The sequence below is a fragment of the Piliocolobus tephrosceles genome, chromosome 3 (assembly GCF_002776525.5).
Source record: "Piliocolobus tephrosceles isolate RC106 chromosome 3, ASM277652v3, whole genome shotgun sequence".
NCBI lineage: Eukaryota > Metazoa > Chordata > Mammalia > Primates > Cercopithecidae > Piliocolobus > Piliocolobus tephrosceles.
Window position 1 is genome coordinate 147,433,586 of NC_045436.1, and position 21,430 is coordinate 147,455,015.

A 21,430-nucleotide genomic window follows, 5' to 3' on the forward strand; every position below is an offset into this window, starting at 1 on the left:
CCGTGTTGGCCAGGCTGGTCTCGAACTCCTGACCTCAAGTGATCCACCTGCCTTGTCCTCCCAAAGTGCTAGGATTACAGTAGTGAGCCACCGCACCCGGCCTTACTGTGCTATCTTCATGAACAATCCTGTTATAATTATTATGTCTGAAATTGGAATGTATAATCTATCAACAGCATATGGATTTTGAATTAGTAGAGCTTGTATAGTATAAGTCATCTTAGGTAAGAATGCTGTGGCTAAGTTATATTTTTCTTACTGTACCAAGGTATTTGTTAACAGTAGCACTTAGGACGAAAATTGGGAACCATAGCTCCCTACATGAGAAAGACAGTGTGGAGGCAAAGCAGGCTCTGGAGTCAGGTCCTCACTTTGCCATTTCCTATTTGGGCTGATTCTTGACATAATCTAGTGGTCCATCTCTTCACCAATGCCATGCAAACTGCCAAGCCTGCAGCTTATTAATGTCCCACTTACTTCCTGTGTGTTTTGTGGCTGTTATTGCTATTGTTGTTCTAAGATTAATGGATGAAAGTGTCCTAGTAGCCAAAAGAATGAAAGGGCCTGTCTCCAAATACTTTTGAAGTGTTAGTGTAGCACGACAGCATTTTAGAGCTGGAATGATACTGAAGATCACCTACTCAAAGAATCATAAAAAGGACCTTGAAAATTCTTTAGCCTAAAGTAATTATTCTCAATCCTGGCCAAACATTAGAACCACTTGGGGTACTTTAAAAAATTGCTGATGTCCAAGCCCCATTCCTGAATCAGAATCCTTGGGTTTGGGACCCTAGCATCAATATTTTCTATTCTATTCTATTCCATTATACTCTATTTTATTTTATTTATTGTTTTGAGATGGAGTCTCACTCTTGTTGCCCAGGCTGGAGTGCAATGGTGCGATCTCAGCTCACTGCAGCCTTGACCACTTGGGTTCCAGTGATCTTCCTGCCTCTTCCTAAGTAGCAACGACTACAGGTACATGCCACCATGACAGCTAATTTTTTGTATTTTTCACAGAGACAGGGTTCCCCATGTTGCCCAGGCTTCAATATATTTTAAATCTCCCCCAGTGGTTGGTAACATTCAGCTAAAGTTGAGAACTTCTGATCTAGGGGCTCTTAATTATTTAAGGCATCTATAGACGGCTTCAAAGGGTCAGTGACCTCCTGAAACTCATAAACAAAATTTTGTGTATGTTTACCCTATCTGATCCAAACTCCCAGCTGGTCCTCAAATTGCTTCCATAACATCTCTATAAAATGACTGTTTGGCTTTTGTTTAAACATTTCCAGTGAAGGGAAATAAATACCTTGCCCCTGAGAAAGCCCATCGCAGACAGTTCTGAGGGTCAAACCCCTTGAGGAAAGTGGGTGTGAGGGAAGCCCAATCTTGAATACAAGAGTCATAAAACATCAGTCAGAAGGATGCGTCAAGGTCTTCACGTGATAATTCTTCACTTCATAGAGGAAGAACCTGAAGCGCAGAGACATTAGGGTGTCTGGCCCAAGCTCATGGAGTTAATGATAGATGGGAGGGTGAAAGCCCTGGTTCCCTGTTTAGTTCCTGTCCCTCACGTCATGCGCAAGAGTCACCTCAAGGGAGTGATCTGTGGTGGCACACTTCAGGATGAACAGGGCTAGACCTGGCTGAGGGAAGACCCCAATTCTGCCCTCCTGCACCCGCCTTCTAGAAGGCAGTCTATCCCAGACAGGATGAGGAGAGCAGCCTGTCTCCTCCTTTCATGCGGGGCGTCTCCCACCCCTGCCCGGCCCCACATGGCTGGAGGTGAAGACTCCAGGAAAACCTTGCTGGGATAGTCTTCTTGGTGGCCCAGGTGCCAACAGAGAGATCTGGTTTATCTCCTACCCTGAGAGACAGGTGCAGGCACTGAAAGGGGAGGGGTGATGAGTGCATTCTGCCTCTGTTCCCCTGGAAGGTGTTGTGTGATGATAAAACAGTGATCTGAAGGCTGAAGATCTCCACCATGGATTTGTAAGTACACATCAGATTTTAAGTGATCTTAAAGAAACATTGACTTGTTTAGGGTGGAATCAGGCTTGTTAATTATCCAGAGACATGACGTCTGATATTACAATATCTTCCATTTACAACCAAGTAACCCAGGACAAGCTACCATCTCTAAGCCCGGCTGCCACAGGGATAAGCTGGAGTTAGTGATACCCAGGTTTGAACTGCTGGTGGAGTGAATTACATAACAGATAAAGTGCCTAGCAGAGTGCCTGGCACACAGCTTGTGTCTGATAATTGGTGGCTGTTACTGTTAATAATATATTTATCAAAATGCAAATATTATGATAAATTATTTTCATATATGTTTAATCTCACTACATAGCACATTTCTGATGACAGAGGGGATGTCACAGTACATTTTGAACTCCCAATTCCGACCTGCAGAGCTTGCTGCTAGCTCTGCACATGGTAGATATAAGCAAGAACTTAGGCCGAAGTGAACTGAATGACCCATTCTTACCGGATAATTCTGTTCTTGCAGGGGTATTTCGGATCTGGGTTCTGCCTCAAGGCTGACGGAATCAATACACTCAGCAAGTGTATCCTCAGTCACTTCTCCATTGAGAGGGGGCTCCATGGTGTTGGCATCTTGAGGCTGCACAGGGGGCCCAGTGGTGGCAGCCCCTGCACCCTGCACAGCTGCACTTTCATGCCCCTCCCCTCTGGGGTCAGCTGGTGTTGGCTCATGTGAAATTGCAGCTGAATCACAATGCACTTCTGCATCTTCAGGTAAAGAATCACTATTAGGCATCTCAGTAACTTCTGCTTTGTCTCCAGTGGCTAAGGCGTCGCCAGCATCATCAGACATTTTAATATCTGTCAACACAATTACAAACACCTCATGCTTTCATCGGATTGTTAAGCTTCAATTCAAAGCCCTGGATAAATAAATCTGGTAGGGGTAAACTTTTTTTTTTGAGATGGAGTTTCGCTCTTGCTGCCCAGGCCGGAGTGCAATGGCACAATCTCGGCTCACTGCAACCTCCGCCTCCCGGGTTCAAGCGATTCTCCTGCCTCAGCCTCCCAAGTGGCTGGGATTACAGGCATTTGCCACCACACCTGGCTTATTTTGTGTTTTTAGTAGAAACGGGGTTTCTCCATGTTGGTCAGGCTGGTCTCAAACTCCCGACCTCAGGTGATCCACCTGCCTCAGCTTCCCAAATTGCTAGGATTACAGGCGTGAGCCACCGCACCTGACTGGGGCAAACTTTTTTTTAACCAATACTCTATGTAACCTTGTGGGAGACCGAATAATGCAGGGGTCCCCAACCCTGCATTATTCCCCGTATCAGTCCATGGCCTGGTAGGAACCGAGCTGCACAGCAAAGGGTGAGTAGCGGGTGAGTGAGCACAGCTTCCTCTGTATTTACAGCTGCTCCCCATCGCGCTCGCATTACCACCTGAACTCCGCCTCCTGTCAGATCAGTGGTGGCATTAGATTCTCATAGGAGCATGAACCCTATTGTGAACTGCACGTTTGAGGGATCTAGGCTGTGCACTCTTATGAGAATCTAATGCCTGATGATCTGTCTCCCATCACCCCCAGATGTGAGCATCTAGTTGCAGGGAAACAAGCTCAGGGCTCCCACTGGTTCCACCTTTTGGTGAGTTGGATAATTATTTCATTATATATTACAATGTAATAATAACAGAAATAAAGTACACAATAAATGTAAAGTGCTTGAATCATCCCGAAACCATCTCCCCCCACACCCTTTCCGCTGATCTGTGGGAAAATTGTCTTCCACAAAACTAGTTCCTGGTGCCAAAAAGGTTGGGGACTGTGGGAATAATGAATGGCCCCCAAAATAACCATATCCCAATTCCTGGAACGTGTGTTACCTTACATAACAAAAGGATCCTGCAGATGTGAGTAAGTTAAGGATCTTGAGATGAGGGGATTATTTTAGATTATCTGAGTTGGCCTTAAATGTAATTGCAAGTGTCCTTATCATCCGGAGGCAGAGGGAGACTTGACTACAAAGAGGAAAAGGTGATGTGTTGACAGAAGCAGAAGCTGGAGTGACACACTTCGAAGATGAAGGAAGGGGCCCCAAAGCCAAGGAATATGGGTGGCCACCAGAAGCTAAAAAGGAAAAGGAAAAGGGAACCATCCTCCCCTCAGAGACTCTAGAAGGAACCAGGCTGCCAGCAACTTGACTTTAGCCCATGGACACTGATTTCAGACTTCTGACCTCCAGAACTCCAAGATAATAAGTCTGTGTTGGCAAATGCCACAAAGTTAGTTGTAATTTGTCACAGCAGCAATAGGAAGCTAACACAAACCTACAGTGCTATCTTTAAACTTTCCTGGAGCTCTTACTTGGCATGAAGGACTATGCCTATGGGAACTAAGAGTATTACCTATATCTTTAAAATTATTGAATCTGGCTTTATTAATTATATTTGTAGCAATAATGAGAAGAAGCATAAGAAGGCAAGGCATAATGGCTCACACCTGTAATCCCAGCACTTTGGTAGGCTGAGGTGGGTGGATCACATGAGGCCAGGAGTTCAGGACCAGCCAAGGCCAACATGGTGAAACCTTGTCTCTACTAAAAATACAAACATTAGCTGGACATGGTGGCACGCACCTGTAGTCCCAGCTACTTAGGAGGCTAAGGCACAATAATGGCTTGAACCTAGTGGGTGGAGGCTGCAGTAAGCCGAGATCATGTCACTGCACTCTAGCCTGTGTGACAGAGTGAGACTCTGTCTCCAAAAAAGAATAAGTCTAGAAAATACCTGAGCACTTATCAAAAAACTACTTGTCATTTAGTTTTGCAACGTCTTTGTCAGAAATTCACAGTGAGAAAGAGACCTGTATACATACAGTATGCCTTGCTGGGGACCAGCTGATGAAGGCCTAGACGATGGTTTAGTCAAGGATAAACTGGAAGGGTAAGAAGTGAGGTAGAAACCATATAACGAATGTAGTCATTAAAGCAGAAAACTCTTTTGAAGCTTACAAATTATTGATATCAGGTAGAGCAGCACTATTCAATGGAACTTTCAGTGGTAATAAAAATGTTCTGTCTCAACAAACTAAGCATTGAAGGGACATATTTCAAAGTAATAAGAGACTTTTATGACAAACCCACAGCTGACATCATACTGAAGGGGCAAAAGCTGGAAGCATTCCCCTTAGGAACCAGAACAAGATGAGGATACCCACTCTCACCACTTCTATTCAACACAACGGTGGAAGTCCTAGACAGAGCAATCAGGCAAGAGAAAGAAATAAAATAGGAAGAGAGGAAGAAAAACTATCTTTGCAGGTGATATGATTCTACACCTAGAAAATCCCATAGTCTCTGCCCAAAAGCTCCTAGATCTGATAAACAGCTTCAGCAAAGTTTCAAGATACAAAATCAATGTACAAAAATCAGTAGCATTTCTATACACCAATAACGTCCAAGCTGAGGGCCAAATCAAGAATGCAATTCCATTCACAATAGCCACAAATAGAATAAAATACATAGGAATACAGCTAACCAGGGAGATGAAAGAGCTCCACAACGATAATTACAAAACACTGCTCAAAGATATCAGAGATGACACAAATGAAAAAACTTTCCATGCTCATGGATAGGAAGAATCATTATTGTTAAAATCCAAAGCAATGTACAGATTCAATGCTATTCTTATCAAACTACCAATGATGCTTTCCACATAATTAGAAAAAAATATTCTAAAATTCATGTGGAACCAAAAAATAGCCCAAACAGCTAAAGTATTCCTAAGCAAAAAGGACAAAGCTGGAGGCATCACACCACCCAACTTCAAACTACACTACAAGGTTATAGTAACCAAAACACCATGGTACTGGCACAAAAACAAAACACATAAGCCAATAGAACAGAATAGAGAACTCTGAAATAAAGCCACACACCTAACCCATCTGATCTTTGACAAAGCCAACAATAACAAACAATGGGGAAAGGACTCCCTATTCAATAAATGGTGCTGGGATAACAGGCCAGCCGTATGCAGAAGATTGAAACTGGACCCCTTCCTTACACCATATACAAAAATCAACTCAAGATGGACTAAAGACTTCAATGTAAAACCAAAACCTACAAAAACTCTGGAAGAAAACCTAGGAACCTAGGAAATACTATAGCCTGGATATCGGCCCTGGCAAAGATTTCATGACAAAGACTCCAAAAGCAATTGCAACAAGACCAAAAATTGACAAGTGGGAGCTAATTAAACAAAAGAGCTTCTACACAGCAAAAGAAACTATCATCAGAGTAAATGGACAACCTACATAATGGCAGAAAATATTTGCAACTATGCATGTGACAAAGGTCTAATATCCAGAATCCGTAAGGAACTTAAATCAACAAGCAAAAAACAAAACAAAACAAAACAAAACAAAACAAAACAAAATAAAAACCATTAAAAAATGGGCAAATGACATAAACAGGTACTTCTCAAAAGAAAACACATAGGTGGCCAACAAGCATATGAAAAAATGCATAACACCACTAATCATTAGAGAAATGCAAATAAAAACCATAATGAGATACCGTCTCACACACAGATTTTCCCAATAACTCAGGGCTGTCATTGACCACACTTTCACCCTCTCAAGAATATATGTTATCAACAGCTATCATTTATTGAGTGCTTACTGTATCCATGCTTTTAAAATGTATTATCTCCTGTGAGTTGAATGTTATCAGCTCCATTTTACAGACAAGGACACTGAAGCTCAGCACACTTTTAGTAAATTGTACATTTGAAATTTGAGCCCATGTCTGACTTTGAGACTGAACCACATCAGAGCCCTATCAGCAATGCCATCTGCCTCTTTTCTTACATTCAGTCAGTGGCCAAATCCTAGAGGCTCTTTATTGAGAATGCATCTGCATTCTTTTACTCCTATTGTCACGGCAAGGTCCTCATTATGGTTCCTGATGACTATTTGAGTATTGGGTTCCCCTGTTCACTGCAGCTCTTCCCCTTACTTTCCATCCTTCACCTCACAGCTCTAATTACATGGCTCTCCTGCTCACACATCCTCAGGAGCTCCCCCTTCCTCTCCCTCCTGAAATGAGGCCACATGCTTCAGCTGGTACCCAGGGACCTCTGTGCTCTGATCCCACCAGGCTTACCTCCCACGTTTTCCTACAAAACCTTAAATGAGACAGTGTAAATACCTGTGCAATGCCTGGCACATCCACAAGAGACCCTCAGGGGGCTGTTGGTTCCATATGTTGTTCTTTTGCACACTGAAGACCCAGTTAAAATAACAGACTTCTCCATTCTTTGTTCCTCCAGGTTGAACATTTTCCTTCTGAACCCTCCTGAGGGTATTTTGTGTTTATCTTACTTTAGACAATTAAAGTCCTCTTTGGCTAGAGTTGCTTCAGTTTTTCCTATGATTTGTAAATTCTATAGAGACAAAGACCTTCCTTGTTTTGTATTCATATTCTACATAGTACTTGGCATAGCTTCCTGTGCATAGTAGGGAGCTCAACAAATATGCCTGTTGAGTTATATTAATATTTATGTAAAGACACTCAGGAGCTTTCTTACAGCAGATGGTTCCAAATGACTTGACATTTCCGTATCGTCTTTCTTTTTTTCCTTCACCTCCCAGTTAATTGAGTTACAATGTATTTGTATAAGCAAAAATATCTGCCAGACCTTGAATTCAGTGATAACATTCCTGTAAACAAGTCTGCATGTAAGAATGGCAAAGAATGCAAACTTCCCTCGAGCTGGTATACAAAGTTTAGGATATTCAAGGTTGCCCGTGGGCTGTCAAGGAGCCAGGTTCAAGCCTAGCTGAAATAGCAAACAATGATAGAAACCCACTGTATAGAGAAGGGGTAGTATCGTGGGTGGTTTATGGGAGGTGAGTAGAATTGATGGGGGCTGCTACAAAGGCTGTTGTCATTTGGAAGTTTATAAAATCTTTGTGAAAACCTCTCTCTGAATCAGGGCTAGCCTAGGACAAGGTGTTGGCAAACCACAGTCTGCTGGCCAAATTTTGTCCTCTGCCTGTTTTTGTAAACAGTTTTATTGGACCAGACATACACCCTTTGTTTACATATGGGACCGTGGTGGTTTCTCTGGCACTACAATAGCAGAGTTGAGTCATTGCAACACGGGCCATATGGCCTGCAAAGTCAAAAAGCCTAAAATATGTACTATCTGGCCTGTTTCCGAAAATGTTTGCTTACCCATGGCCTAGGACTTTGCTTGATTGCCATGGCCTAAAGATTTCCCCGTCTTAATTTATTATCCTCACATGAGTCCTAGTGACACAAGAATGAGGAGAGTGGGTGCATGAATAAATGATACCTTGCCATCACTTTTATTCTCATTTTTTAAATCAGTAGATGGTAGACATTGTCTGATCTTTTTATTTGTTTGTAAGGTAATTTGAAAATCCTTATTATTAATCTGGATTATTAAGAAGTCCCAAACTATTTCACTTTTCTATAAGCAGGAACATCAGACTAAATCTGGCTGGGATAAACACTTATGGGTAAATAAAAACCATTATGAATACCTGAATGTACAAGCCTTGTCCTCAAGTGTTGTTATCTTGTTCATGAAGTGTCCTAAAATAGTTTAGAATATACTACGTGACACGTGCATGTTAACTTAGTTTTAATTTATGCCCTAAGGGTGGATGGATGACATCTGAAGTGCCTTATTCAGGAATATACTATCCAGGGGTCTTTAGTAAGCCCTTAAAAATCTGTAACGAGGTGTCCACCTTTTTTTAGAGGGTTCAACTACCATCTTCTCTGATGGGCACCCCAGGGTATGCTAATTAGCATAAAGGATATGAGAAATAATTTTTCACCAGTGACATGAAAGATGCCTCAGATATGTGGATCGGCAAGAAATAGCATATAGGTGCCTTCTCTGCTTCTACAGCCAAGATATGAGATTGCACTGAATCCAGCAGCTGACTTACCCTTTGGAGTAGGGTTCTTCTAGGGCCTCCAGCTGAATGCAGGACTCCAAAGCCTGAAGGTGACTAGAAGCTTAGCTGAGTCCTGCCTCTAGAACACAGGCCTAAAAGGACAGTGAGCTAGGACTTCCTTGAGCTTATAAGAACAGACTGGTTAACTAAGCCTGTTTGCTAATACATGTGTGGGTTTATGGCAGAATTCCATCAGTGAACTTGGATTCCTGGTAATTTAGCTCTTGGTAGGGAAGTTGCAGAGGAGGAAATCTATAGCCCTTACCTATCTCTGATGGCCAAACTGCCTTAGGTGAGTTTATCCCAAATGTAGAAAAAGTGCTGCAATAAAACTCTTCTCTGTGGCTGCTCTACATTCAACCAACACAAACCATCCTTTCAGAAATACCCCAGAAACTCAGCTGCAAGATGTTAAACAGGCATTGTTAAAAAGTATTTATGGATTATTATTTAAAATATTTATGGATTATTGTTTAAAATATTTATGGATAATTTATAAAGTTTAGAAATTCTAGATCTTTACATCTGCTAAATTTAAAAATGGTCATCGGTCAGGCACAGTGGCTCACATTCCAGCACTTTGGGAGGCCAAGGCAAGCGGATCACTTGAGGCCAGAGTTCCAGACCAGCCTGGCCAGCAGAGTGAAATTCTGTCTCTATTAAAAATACAAAAAAATTAGCTGGGCATGGTGCCATGTGCCTGTAATCCCAGCTACTCTGCAGGCTGAGGCATAAGAATTGCTTGAACCTGGGGGGCAGAAGCTGCAGTGAGCCAAGATCATGTCACTGTACTCCAGCCTGGGTGACACAGTAAGACCCTGACTCAAAAAAAAAAAAAAAAAAAAAAAAAAAAAATCCCTAATTCAATTTCTAATTGTACAAAAAAAAAAAAAAAAAGGTCATGCAAGATCAGCCCTATTTCAATTTCTAATTGTGTGTATCTCTAATCTATATTTATCTCTCCTTGTTACAGGTCTAATTTTCCCCAAATCAAAACAAAAACAAATTTATTTTTTGTTTGGTTGTTCTGGTAGACCTTTATTGACTGCGGACGCTATCATGATGGGGGCAATGCAATCATTTTTCAGACTGTACCCTTTTGTATGAAACCACTAGAAACTGTGTGTTTGAAATACACAACTGTTTCTGAGCAGGGGCTGCTGGAGTCCACCAGGATTACAGTCGTGACAAGCACTGTGTTTCCTGGGACACTTTCCATCTCCATCTGGGTGTTCCATAAGCCAGACTTAGAAACCTTTCCTGATTTATGGTTAGGAAGATTGATCACTGTAGCCATGTCTCGTGGCCTGGAGGCTAAGGAGACTCAACCCACAGCAACAAGGAGGCTGCTTCAGGAAACTCTAAGGAGAGGAAGGGTGGCATATAAAGAAGCCTTTGTGGGCTGGGAATAAGTTAGTTTTTCATGAGTAAATTCATTCATCACTGAAAATGCTCCCAGTACTATGCGAGGTATTGAAGCAGCAACATCCCAGCTCCAAAAATAAGTATAAAAAAAGTATGGTCACTATCCTTCAGAAATGAATCATCTATCTGTTTGAGGAGCTAACACAAAACAGTTAAAAAGTGATGCAAAACAGCACAGCAAATCAAGGACAGACGTGCCTGAACTAGACTGACCCTGTGCAAAGGAGAACCTTGAAAGTGCCTTTGATGTGGTAATTCAAGCCTGGTGGGATGAGAACATGTGCAAATGTCCAAGCATCAGGGATGGACTCTAGCGATTCAGGACAGGTGTCTGAGAGGCCAGGACGCGAGGCTGCGTGGAGAATAATGAGAGGTGGGAGCAATGGTATTCAGAGGTGGAAAGAGTTGTGCCCTGCAGGCGTCAAGAGATGTGGCCTGTGGTCCCAGCATCCCTTTGTGGGCACACAACTTGCTCATCCTCACTGCGCTTACACCTGCTCCTCTGTAAAGCTAGGATGGACAAACTGATTTGGATGCTTTTTTTCCAAACCCCACCTGCAGGACTGGGGCAAGTCTGTGATGACAGAGAAAAATGAAGACAAGATCGCAAGTTTTTCATAAATCTAAATTTATTAAATGTAAAAGACTGCCTTCATTTTGCAAGTTTAGCCTTTGTGCTTTTTCTTGGTATTAAAATGCTTGGTATTTCATTTTATGGAATAGTGGTGACAGTAGATGGATTTTTTAAAAAAAATGGCCTCAGTTGGCAGCATAAAAATTTGGTTAGCATGATATCCTGTGTGAGGTCATCTCCCCCAGTTAAAAAAAAAAAAAAAGTGTTGGTCAGCGAAGGACCAGAAATAAAATCTCTGTATGACAGGCTCTTAATCAGGTTGTAACAGTTTGTGTGAGTTTGTACAAGGCTTGACAAGTCTATGTACCCAGGCTTCAGCCTATTCTCTGTGTGACTGCACACAGTGCAGGCATTTTTGGACCTACTTCCTCCCCTGTTTAAAAACCATTAGGTGTAAATATCTTCGCACTTCCCATCATAATCCAGCTCCAATCCCTGTCCACCGCTTGCAACTCTCAGTGCCCTCCACTCCTGCCTCACCAGTCTTTTCTGCATTCCCCATAACTCTTCACATCTCCCTGCCTTTGCTTACGTTGGCTCCTCTGCGCCAGTGCTGCCCTTCCTCCAGCTGCCTGGCAAATTCCTATTCCTCTAGATACCCAATGTCTAATGTTCTCTTTCATTGCAAATTTTTCCTTAATCTGCCCCACTCCTTCCAGTGAAATAACTGCTCCCTCTTCTACGTTTTTGGCACTTTGCACAGATTTCTATTGCATGTATTTATGGAGTATTTACTTCTGCCATTCTGTCCTCCAAGACTATGACCAACAGCACCTACATTCGTTTCTGTCCCTCAGATATTCATTGGATTGAAATATATTGTGTTTGATATTAATAAAAGAGAAACCAAGTTTGAGATAAGCCTGGTCAAATAAAGAAAGACAAGTTTACTTTTATGGTCTGAATTGCTCAGATTCAAGAAGGTCCCCTCCCACCCTCAAATTCCTTCTGCATTGGCTCACTTGTGCCTCAGATCCATCCCTAAGGTCTTATTCCTTCACTTAAAGGTTACAATGTAAGAAGTTTGCCAGATTATTTCCCAAGCTCAGGCTTGATGGAAGAAAGGAGGGAGGGGACACAGGCATATGAGTGAGGTAGAGAAGGAGCCACTGGGCTGCAGAGAGGGCAAAAAGAGGCTCTGAGGATAGAGCCTGTCTCATTCTCAGTTGTCACAGGTTGGCTGAGGTCACAGGGAGTTCAGAGGACACTGATTTATAAAGCCACCTGCCTGTGTCCTTCAAGATGTTTAGGACGGGAACGGATGGGATCAGTAGGGCAGAGCTAATGCTCTCACAGCCCATGGAGAGGTGTCTTCCTACTTAGGAAAAGGCAGTGACGTTCAGGCGCCTGGTCTGAGGTGCCTGGAAATACTCACCGGATGGCAGGGGCGAGGGCTAGCCGACTGGGTGGAGGGGGCCTGGGGAGCTGGGGTAGGGAGTGAGACTCATCCCGGGGACTGCGAATGGAGGTGGTGCCTGCTTAGAGTGTTGGCTGGACTGGAAGAGCAGGCAGGGCGTGGGTCGGCTGCTGGAGGGGGGGTAAGGCGAGGGAGCGGGGAGGTTAAGGCCTGAGCTCCCTGTGCCAAGGCCGAGGGCAGGCGTACCATGGGAAGAGGCCTCTGTCTTATAGGGACCTGCTCCCTCCGTGCCCGGGCTGGGGGACCCTGCAGCCCGCCTCTGACTTGGCCCCGAGCCACTGGGGCACTTTTCCAGACTTGCTTGGTGCCAGGACTGGATAGTTTGGGAGATCCTGGCAGGCTCCGCGGAGGTTCACGCCGGCCGAGGGGGCAGACCCTGAGTGTGGGCGTGTGGGTGTGTGCATGAGCGTGGACCCGGAGCGACACACACTCACACACACACACTCACACGCCCGCACCCACGCAAGGCCCTCGGCCGCGCCACCCCGGACCCTCACCCCAGAGCCAGGTCCTCCCTGACTGCGGCTTCTCACTAACGCAGAGGGCAGGATTCGTGGGTCCCAGACGAGGTGCCATGGTATGGCGTTCCCACCACCCCGGGGTGGCCGCTCCCGCGCTCGCCCGCCCCCCAGGGAAGGGCATGGGGACAGGTTGCCCGGGGCTCTTACCACTCAGGCGGCCGAGTACGCGCGGGAGTGCCCGGCGGGTCCCGCCCCGCCACGTCTGCAGGGCCGGCGGGGACGCGGCCGGAGGGCGGGCCGGGAGCGGGCAGGGGGCGGGCGGCTGGAGAGGGGGCCCCGCCCCGCCTGCGCCCCGCCCCACGGGGAGCGCCGCTGGGACGCCCGGCCACCCCCACGCTGCGAGGGGCAGGGCCCGCGCTGGGCGAGCCTCCTGGAAACTTGGTTTGTCCCACCCCTGTGCCAGCGCGGAGAGCCAGAGCGCGCCCCCTGTCCAACCGAGGGCGCGTGGGTCTCGGGGTTCGCCAGATCCCTTTCCTTTCCTTAAAAGCGCTTGGAAAACCCCCGCCGTGTCACTGGGAAGAGGTCGCCCAAGTTCAGCTAAAGTTTGAGCTCCTGATTCTGCGTTAAGCAGCACTCCCTTGCCCTGTCGGTGGGAGTGTGATAGATTTTAAACAAACAAACAAACAAACCCCAAACAAACAGCGAAAACCCACTTTCCAGAAGGCCAGTTTGGAGCTGTGGGTCAAAGTTCCGATGTATTAGCTTTGGCCTAGGAATTCCGTATTTGCTAATTTGTCCTAAGTAGGCAGTCAAATGGGCAAACATGTATGTACAAGGATGTTTGTTGTAGTTGCTTCTGCGGGGGGAAGCTGGAGACAATCTAAATGTCCCCCAGTAAGACTGGTGAAGTAAGCTACAGTAGCTTCAGACATTGAATATGTTGTAGCCCTTAAAAATGAGAATTCGTTGACATGGAAGGAAGGCCATATATTAAGGCCTTCCTCAAATATGGCTTAATATGAACTCAGATGCAGAGGAAGTGCATGCAGTGTTTACAGTATTAACTAGTTTTGTAGACAATTTTGTGTTTTATATAAAAGTCGGGGGAAATACAATTTAAAAACAGTGATTCTTTGTGAGCGATAAGTTTAAGGCAGATTTTCTCTTCTTTCTCCCACTCCATACCCTCTTGTTTTTAAAAAACTATAAATTCAAAGTTAAAGAAAATATAGCCTCACCCTCTCCCCTTCAATATCACTACCATTTTTTATAGTGTGTGGATCCTACCATAGCTTTTCTAAGCGTATATAAATACAAGTGTGCATAAACAGCTTTTGTTTGCATTTTTATAAAAATGGTGAGATGCTGACATATTTTGTAAATTTTCCCCTATTACATATTATACATATTGTAATCATATCTCTTGGTCAATATATATCAACCAAAACCACTCTTCTAAGACTTGTCTTACATACTGTTATATGTTTGCAATTATATTTCATTCAATCATTCTCTTTTTGACAGACAATTAGGTTGTTACTTATATTCCAGTTTCTTCCATATATATTAATTAATTTGTTAATTTATTTTTTTTGAGACGGAATCTTGCTCTGTCATCCAGGCGGGAATGCAGTGGCATGATCTCAGCTCACTGCAGCCTCTGCCTCCCGGGTTCAAGCAATTCTCCTGCCTCAGCCTCCCCAGTAGCTGGGATTACAGGTGTGTGCCACCACACCCGGCTAATTTTTGTATTTTTTAGTAGAAACAGGGTTTCACCATGTCGGCCAGGCTGGTCTCGAACTCCTAATCTCAGGTAATCCACCCACCTCGGCCTCCCAAAGTGCTGGGATTACAGGCGTGAGCCACCATGCCCAATTATATTTTTTCTTTAATTTTTCATTAAATATTTTCATATTAATAATTTTTTAAGCTACTGAATATTTATTTTATTATGTTTTTTAGGGTGACAGAGTCTTGATTTGTGGCCTAGGCTGCAGTTCAGAGGCACCATCTCCATCTCCTGGGTTCAAGCGATTCTTCTGCCTCCTGAGTAGCTGGGATTACAGGCACCCGCCACCATGCCTGGCTAATTTTCATGTTTTCAGTAGAGACGGGGTTTTGCCATGTTGGCAAGGCTGGTCTCAAGCTCCTGACCTCAAGTGATCTGCCCACCTGGGCCTCCCAAAGTGTTGGGATTACAGGCGTGAGCCACCACGCCCAGCCTGTTACTTTTAAATTCACAGAAAAACTAGAAAGTTGTCTTAATGTGAGAGTGGGTGGAAACTGCTTTAAATTGAGATCAATAGCCTTTTTGAATTGAGCAAGACTTTGAACGTTAACTAACACCTGGCTTCTGTAACTCAATTTTTCCACCTCTAAAATCAATAGCATTGCTCTACACCATCCCTTCCAGTTCTGGCTTTGTGAGTATTATCAAATTACCTTCCACTTACAACAGGTGTGTTTTGGTGTAGCATATACACAAACGTCTGTGACTGGCACTTCTGCTCCTGCCCAGACACAGCAAGCACCTTTGCTCACCTGCCTGCCCCGCCCTGCTGAGCTGTAACAGCCCAATCAGATGTTCTGTTTTTAGAGGGCTGAGTTCCTGCCTGCCCCGCCCTGCTGAGCTGTAACAGCCCAATCAGATGTTGTCTTTTTAGAGGGCTGAGTTCCTCTTCTCCTTTGACCCAAACCACACCTATCCAATGAAGAAAATAAACCAAACTATCCTGGCAGCAAGTTTCTTTTTGTTTTACCAACTGCAAATTTTGCCCTTTTACTCATATAGCTGCTTCCAGGACTACCAGATTTTATTTCAGATATTTTATTTGTATTGTAAAACATTGTAAGTTCATTTAAAATTTTTCTGGACATATAGAAAAGAAAATAATATGACAAATAGTGTAAAAAATGTAGGGAATACTATAATATCTAGATTTAACAAATATTTTGCAGTATTTTAGAATTTTCTTTGCAAAGAAAAAAATGCTAGATATGTTTGAAACCCTATCCATTCCATCTCTGCAGGTAGCCATATATCCCTCCCACCCATATTTCTTTCTTTTTTAGGGATAAGTTCTTACTCTGTTACCCAGGCTGGAGTGCAGTGGTGTGATCCCGGCTCAGTGCGGCCTCAAACTCCTGGACTCCAGCAATACTTTTGCCTCAGCCTCACGATGAGCTAGGACCACAGGATGCCACTGCACCCTGCTAATTTTTAAATTTTTTGCAGTGTCATAGTCTTGCTGTATTGCCCCCACTGGTTTCAAACTCCTGACTTCAAGCAATCCTCCTGTCTCAGCCTCCCAAAGGGCTAGGACTACACGTGTGAGCCCCATGCACAGACCCCCTTCCACTCATGTTTCTAAACATTTGCTGCATACGTCCTCACCCATAAATGCATATAAAATTGTTTGTCAGTGTTTTAGAATATTAAGGACATCCTGTACACTTGTTAACTTGCATTACATTTTTGAGAATCACTCATATTCACACATGTAGCTCTAGCATATTTATTTCAAAGTCTTCACAGTGTGTCCAAAATTGGTTCCTTCTGGTGGGTTCTTGGTCTCACTGACTTCAAGAATGAAGCCGCAGACGCTTGCGATGAGTGTTACAGGTCTTAAAGATGGTGTGTGTCCAGAGTTTGTTCCTTCCAATGTTCAGATGTGTCCAGAGTTTCTTCCTTCCGGTGGGCTCATGGTCTCGCTGACTTCAGGAGTGATTCTGCAGACCTCCCAAGTGAGTGTTACACCTCTTAAAGGTGGCGCCTCAGCAGTTGTTTGCTCCTCCCGGTGGGGTTCCTGGTCTCAAACTCCAGGAATGCAGTCGCAGACCCTTGTGGTGAGTGTCACAGCTCATAAAGGTAGTAGGGACTCAAACAGCTAGCAGCAGCCAAATTTATTGTGAACAGCAAAAGAACCAATGCTTCCACACCCTGGAAGGGCACCCTAGTGGATGGTGGCTGTTGGTGGGTGGCCTGCTTTTATTTCCTTCTTTAGCCCCACCCACATCCTGCTGATTGGTCCATTTTACAGAGAGCTGATTGTTCCTTTTTACAGAGAACCAATTGGTCCATTTTACAGAGTGCTAATTGGTCTGTTTTTACAGAGTGCTGATTGGTGAATTTACAAACCTTTAGCTAGACACAGAGCACTGATTGGTGCATTTACAATCCCTTAGGTAGACAGAAAAGTTCTCCAAGTCCCCACCTGACCCAGAAGCCCAGCTAGCTTCACATCTCAATAGGAGGGTATGAATATGCCACAATTTATTTCCCGATTGATCTACTTTAATGTGTTTCATATTTCACGCAATTACATATAATGCTACTATTGCCATCTTTGAATGTATTTTCTAGTATCCTAGGCAAGAAATGGAACAGCTGGTTGCCCTTTACCAGACATTGCTGAATTGCCCTTCATTATGGGTCAACCGTTTATTCAACAAAACTTTTCTGAAAGCCTGCACTGTGTACCAAATACTGCTGTAGGTGCTCGGAATATATAAGAAGCAAAGCAAACTCCTGGTCTTCAAGAACTTAGACTCCATAGAAAGGGAGATAGATCCTAACTAGAGGGTCTATATGAGGTGGTGGAGTAAAGCAGGCTATAGAATCTACAGAGTTTAGGGAATGATGGGTAGGACAACTGTGGTCAAGGAAGTCTTTACAGATAAAGTAACATTGCAATGTAGACTTTAAGGAAGTAAGGAAATGAACAGTGGCCATATCTGTAGACAGTCTCAGGCAGAGGGGATTACATGAGCAGTTTGGGAGCATGGAGGATGCATTCACAGAAAGGTAAGGTGACCAGTGTGGCTGGAGCAGAGGGAGGATGGGGGAGAGTAGAAGAAAATGAGGCCATAGAGGTAGTGGAGCCTGAGAGATGGGCAGAGGGATTTTGGTTTATACTTTGAGTGAGACGGGGGCATCCTTATGGCTTTGAGTATGATTCTAGTATCTGACTCTAGTCATACTGGGATCGGGTGAAGGTGGGAGGGGAGAGAAGGATGGAGGCTGGGATACCAGTTAGGAGGCCATTGCAGTTATCCGGGTGAGAGATGATGATGCCTTTGACCACCATGGGAGTAGTGGGGGACATGAGAGGTGTTTGCTTATGGACATATTTCAGAGAAAAATCCAACAAAATTTGCCTATGGATTGAATATAGAGTTTGAGCAAAGGAGAAAGTAATCATCAATCACTCTAAAGATTTTAGTCTGCACTACTGGAAGAGTAGAAATATCATTTATTGATATGAGGAAGGATGCAAGAGGGAGCAGGTTGGGAGTTAGGGGTAGTAAAGATTCAGGCATTTGGCTTGCAACAATAATGGTTTAGCAAGCATTTATCAGGCTATATAATGTGAGAGTCTGAAGTTCAGGGAAGTCTAGGCTGGAGATAGTGAGCTAGAAGATACCAGCAAACAGATGGTTTTGAAGAACCAGGATAAGAGTGCATGGAGTTAGAGAAGTGGTCCAAGACTGTCTTGGATATTCCATGCCAGAGATGTAAAGATGACCCAGAAGGAGACTGGGAAGGAATGCCAGTGAGCTAGCAGGAAATTCAGGGAATGCAGAGTGGGGAGTGGGAGTATGGGGTCTAAGAAGTCAGGCAAGAAAACATTTCAGGATCTTTCAACTGTGTTAAATGCTGTTAATAGTTCAATTAAGCTAAAAATTGAGAATTGACCATGGATTTGGCAATGTGGTGATCATTGGTGACCTTGAAAAGAGCTATTTCTCCTGACTGGTGGGGAAGGAAACCTGATTGAAGAGGAATTGAGAGAATGAGAGGAGAACAATTAGAGATAGTCAGTAAACAGCTCTTGCAAGGAGTTCTGGTATATAGAGGAGCAAGGAGGGGAAGGTTGTGGATTGAAAGGGAGAGTTTTTGTTTTGTTTTTTTAGATGGGAGAAATTATTGCTTTAAAAGGTGATTGGGGACCGGGTGCGGTGGCTCATGCCTGTAATCCTAGCACTTTGGGAGACTGAGAACGTCAGATCACGAGGTCAGGAGATCGAGACCATCCTGGTTAACAAGGTGAAACCCTGTCTCTACTAAAAATACAAAAACTTAATCGGGCATGGTGGCACGTGCCTGTAGTCACAGCTACTTGGGAGGCTAAGGCAGGAGAATTGCTTGAACCTGGGAGGCGGAGGTTGCAGTGAGCCAAGATTGTACCACTGCCTGAACTCCAGTCTGGGTGACAGAGCGAAATTCCGTCTCAAAAAAAAAAAAAAAAAAAAAAAAAAAAAAAAAGTGATTTGGGCCAGGCGTCGTGGCACAAGTCTGTAATCCCAGCACTTTGGGAGGCTAAGGCGCACAGATCACTTGAGGCCAGGAGTTCAAAACCAGCCTGGCCAACATGGCAAAATCCCATCTGTATTAAAATTACAAAAATTATGGGAGTGGTGGCATACACCTGTAATCCAGGCTACTCAGAAGGCTGAGGCATGACAATCCCTTGAACCTGGGAGGTGAAGTTTGCAGTGAGCCAAAGATCGTGCCACTGCACTCCAGCCTGGGTGATGGGAGTGAAACCTTATCTAAAAGAAAAGAAAAAAAAAGATGATTGGAATAATACATCAGAGCAGAAAAATGTTGATGCAGTAGAGAGAAGATCATTGCAAGAGTGACTTCCTTGAGTAGATGAGCAGGAAGGGGACCCAGTGCTCAGTGGGAAGGGGATGGCTCTTGGCACAGAGTTCATTCCGAAGGACAGGGAGAGTTCATGTAGACCTCGTGCAGGGGAGGCTTGTAGAATTTCAGGGGAAGATGTGGAAATGCTCCTCTGGTAGCATCTATTTTCACTGTGAAAATGAAGCATCATTGTATGAGAATGCTGGTTTTCAACAAGAATGTTTTAGCAACTATTTAGTAGGCTGTTGAATGTGAGAGTCTGGAGTTCAGGGAAGTCTGGGCCGGAGCTGTTCATTGAGGAGACATCAGTAAGCAGATGGTTTTGAAGCCATGGACCCGGAGGAGAATGCATGGATTGAGAAGAGAAGTGGTCCAAAACTGAGCCTTGGGTATTCCATACCAGAGAGATAAAGAGGACCTAGACACAAGAAGGAGATTTTGGAGGTGTAAGAGACAAGAGGAGGTGTGAGAGAGGAGAGTAGGAGAGTGAAGGGGCTAGGGAACGGTAGTAGGGAGGGTAGGAGGATTGCTGCTCTCTCTTGAGGCTGGGACCTAGTCATAAATTTCAAGTAAGCCAGTCAGCATGGGTGTGTATATTCTCCAACTGTATTCAGCCCCTGAAGCTCAGTGTAGTCCAATGGAGAGTTGGATTTAAACTGGGTTGAGGAAAGAGGAGTAGGTAGCTACAGAAGAATAATGAAGAGGATGGAGCATGATCTTTCAATCCAGTGCAGTGGGGCTGGGGAATCATTGGTATCAGAGGAAGAGTTGGAAGTGAGAGATGGAAAGTGGGATTCAGGCAGCTGAGATTATGGAGGGAGTGCAGCCACTGCTAATGATGATATCTAGGATATCATAAGGGAATGCATGACTGAGGTAGGGTGCAGGACAAGATTATTAGAAGAGGGAATTTCCAAGAACTCAGAGGCCAGGTGAGTGGAAGAGTCTCTATGTAGCTATGGAAATCACTAAAATTATGAAAAGGGTGGTATCGGACTGAAATAGTGAGTAGTGCTAGAATACTTGATGAAGCGATGGGGCTCAGTAGATGACTGCAACGAGAAGGGGTGGGTTTGGAGGAAGGAAAGTGATCTGGAAGTCACAGTGAGGGCCTGCACCACCTCCCAGGCCCTGGGATGTGAAGGGTGCGCCCGAGAAAATGTAGACCACTAGAGGGCGTTGTGCTCAGACCAGCGTGTAGGTCTCAGTGCCCTGATCTTCATGGGGTTAGAATGAAACTGACTCACCTAAAGAGCTTTCGAAATAAAACATATGCCCGGCTCCTCCCAGACCACTTACATCAGAATCTCTGGACATGTATGTGCGCTCCTGTTTCTTCATGTTCTGGCCACCATTTGGTATTACGAGATGTTTTAAATTTTGTCCACCTTAGGGGTGTGCAATAGTGTCTCCTGGTTGTCTTAATTTGTATTTTCCCATGTTCTAATGAGGATGCATACCTTTCCATGTGTTTGAGCTACTTCTGTTTCCTTTTCTGTTATCCATCTGCTGATCTCCTTTGCTCATTTCCCCCCATTGGGGTCGTTAGTCATTTTAAAATTGATTTGTAGGAAATCTTTATGTATTTTGTATATGAACCCTTTTGTGATTACACATGTTGCAGATACCTTCTCCCAGTCTGTGGCTTGTCTTTTTTTTTTCTTTTAATTCAGCAGAGAAGTTTAGGTTTACTACCAATACTAAATATATAAATTATCAATTTTGTGTGTGTGTGTGTGTGGGGACGGAGTCTTGTTCTGCTGCCCAGGCTGGAGTGTAGTGGCGTGATCTGAGCTCGCTGCAACCTCCCCCTCCTGGGTTCAAGTGATTCTCATGCCTCAGGCTCCTGAGTAGCTGGAACTAC

The 21,430-nt window shown here is 44.3% G+C and overlaps 1 protein-coding gene across 2 annotated transcripts in view; it reads right to left on the bottom strand.

Annotated features, from left to right (window-relative positions):
* FAM114A1 (family with sequence similarity 114 member A1) overlaps window positions 1-13,221 on the bottom strand; it is an 84,649-nt gene extending 71,428 nt beyond the window's left edge. Inside the window, exons 1-3 of one of the 2 annotated variants that reach the window (XM_031935360.1) lie at window positions 13,128-13,178; window positions 12,418-12,569; window positions 2,495-2,850 (exon numbers count right to left, since the gene is read on the bottom strand). In XM_031935360.1, the coding sequence (XP_031791220.1) occupies window positions 2,495-2,842 (348 nt within the window). In that variant the 5' untranslated portion in view covers window positions 2,843-2,850; window positions 12,418-12,569; window positions 13,128-13,178. Of the gene's footprint in view, window positions 1-2,494; window positions 2,851-12,417; window positions 12,570-13,127 lie in introns of both variants that reach the window. The other variant, XM_023224657.1, reaches the window with a different exon arrangement.
* Between the last annotated feature and the right edge of the window lie 8,209 nt (window positions 13,222-21,430).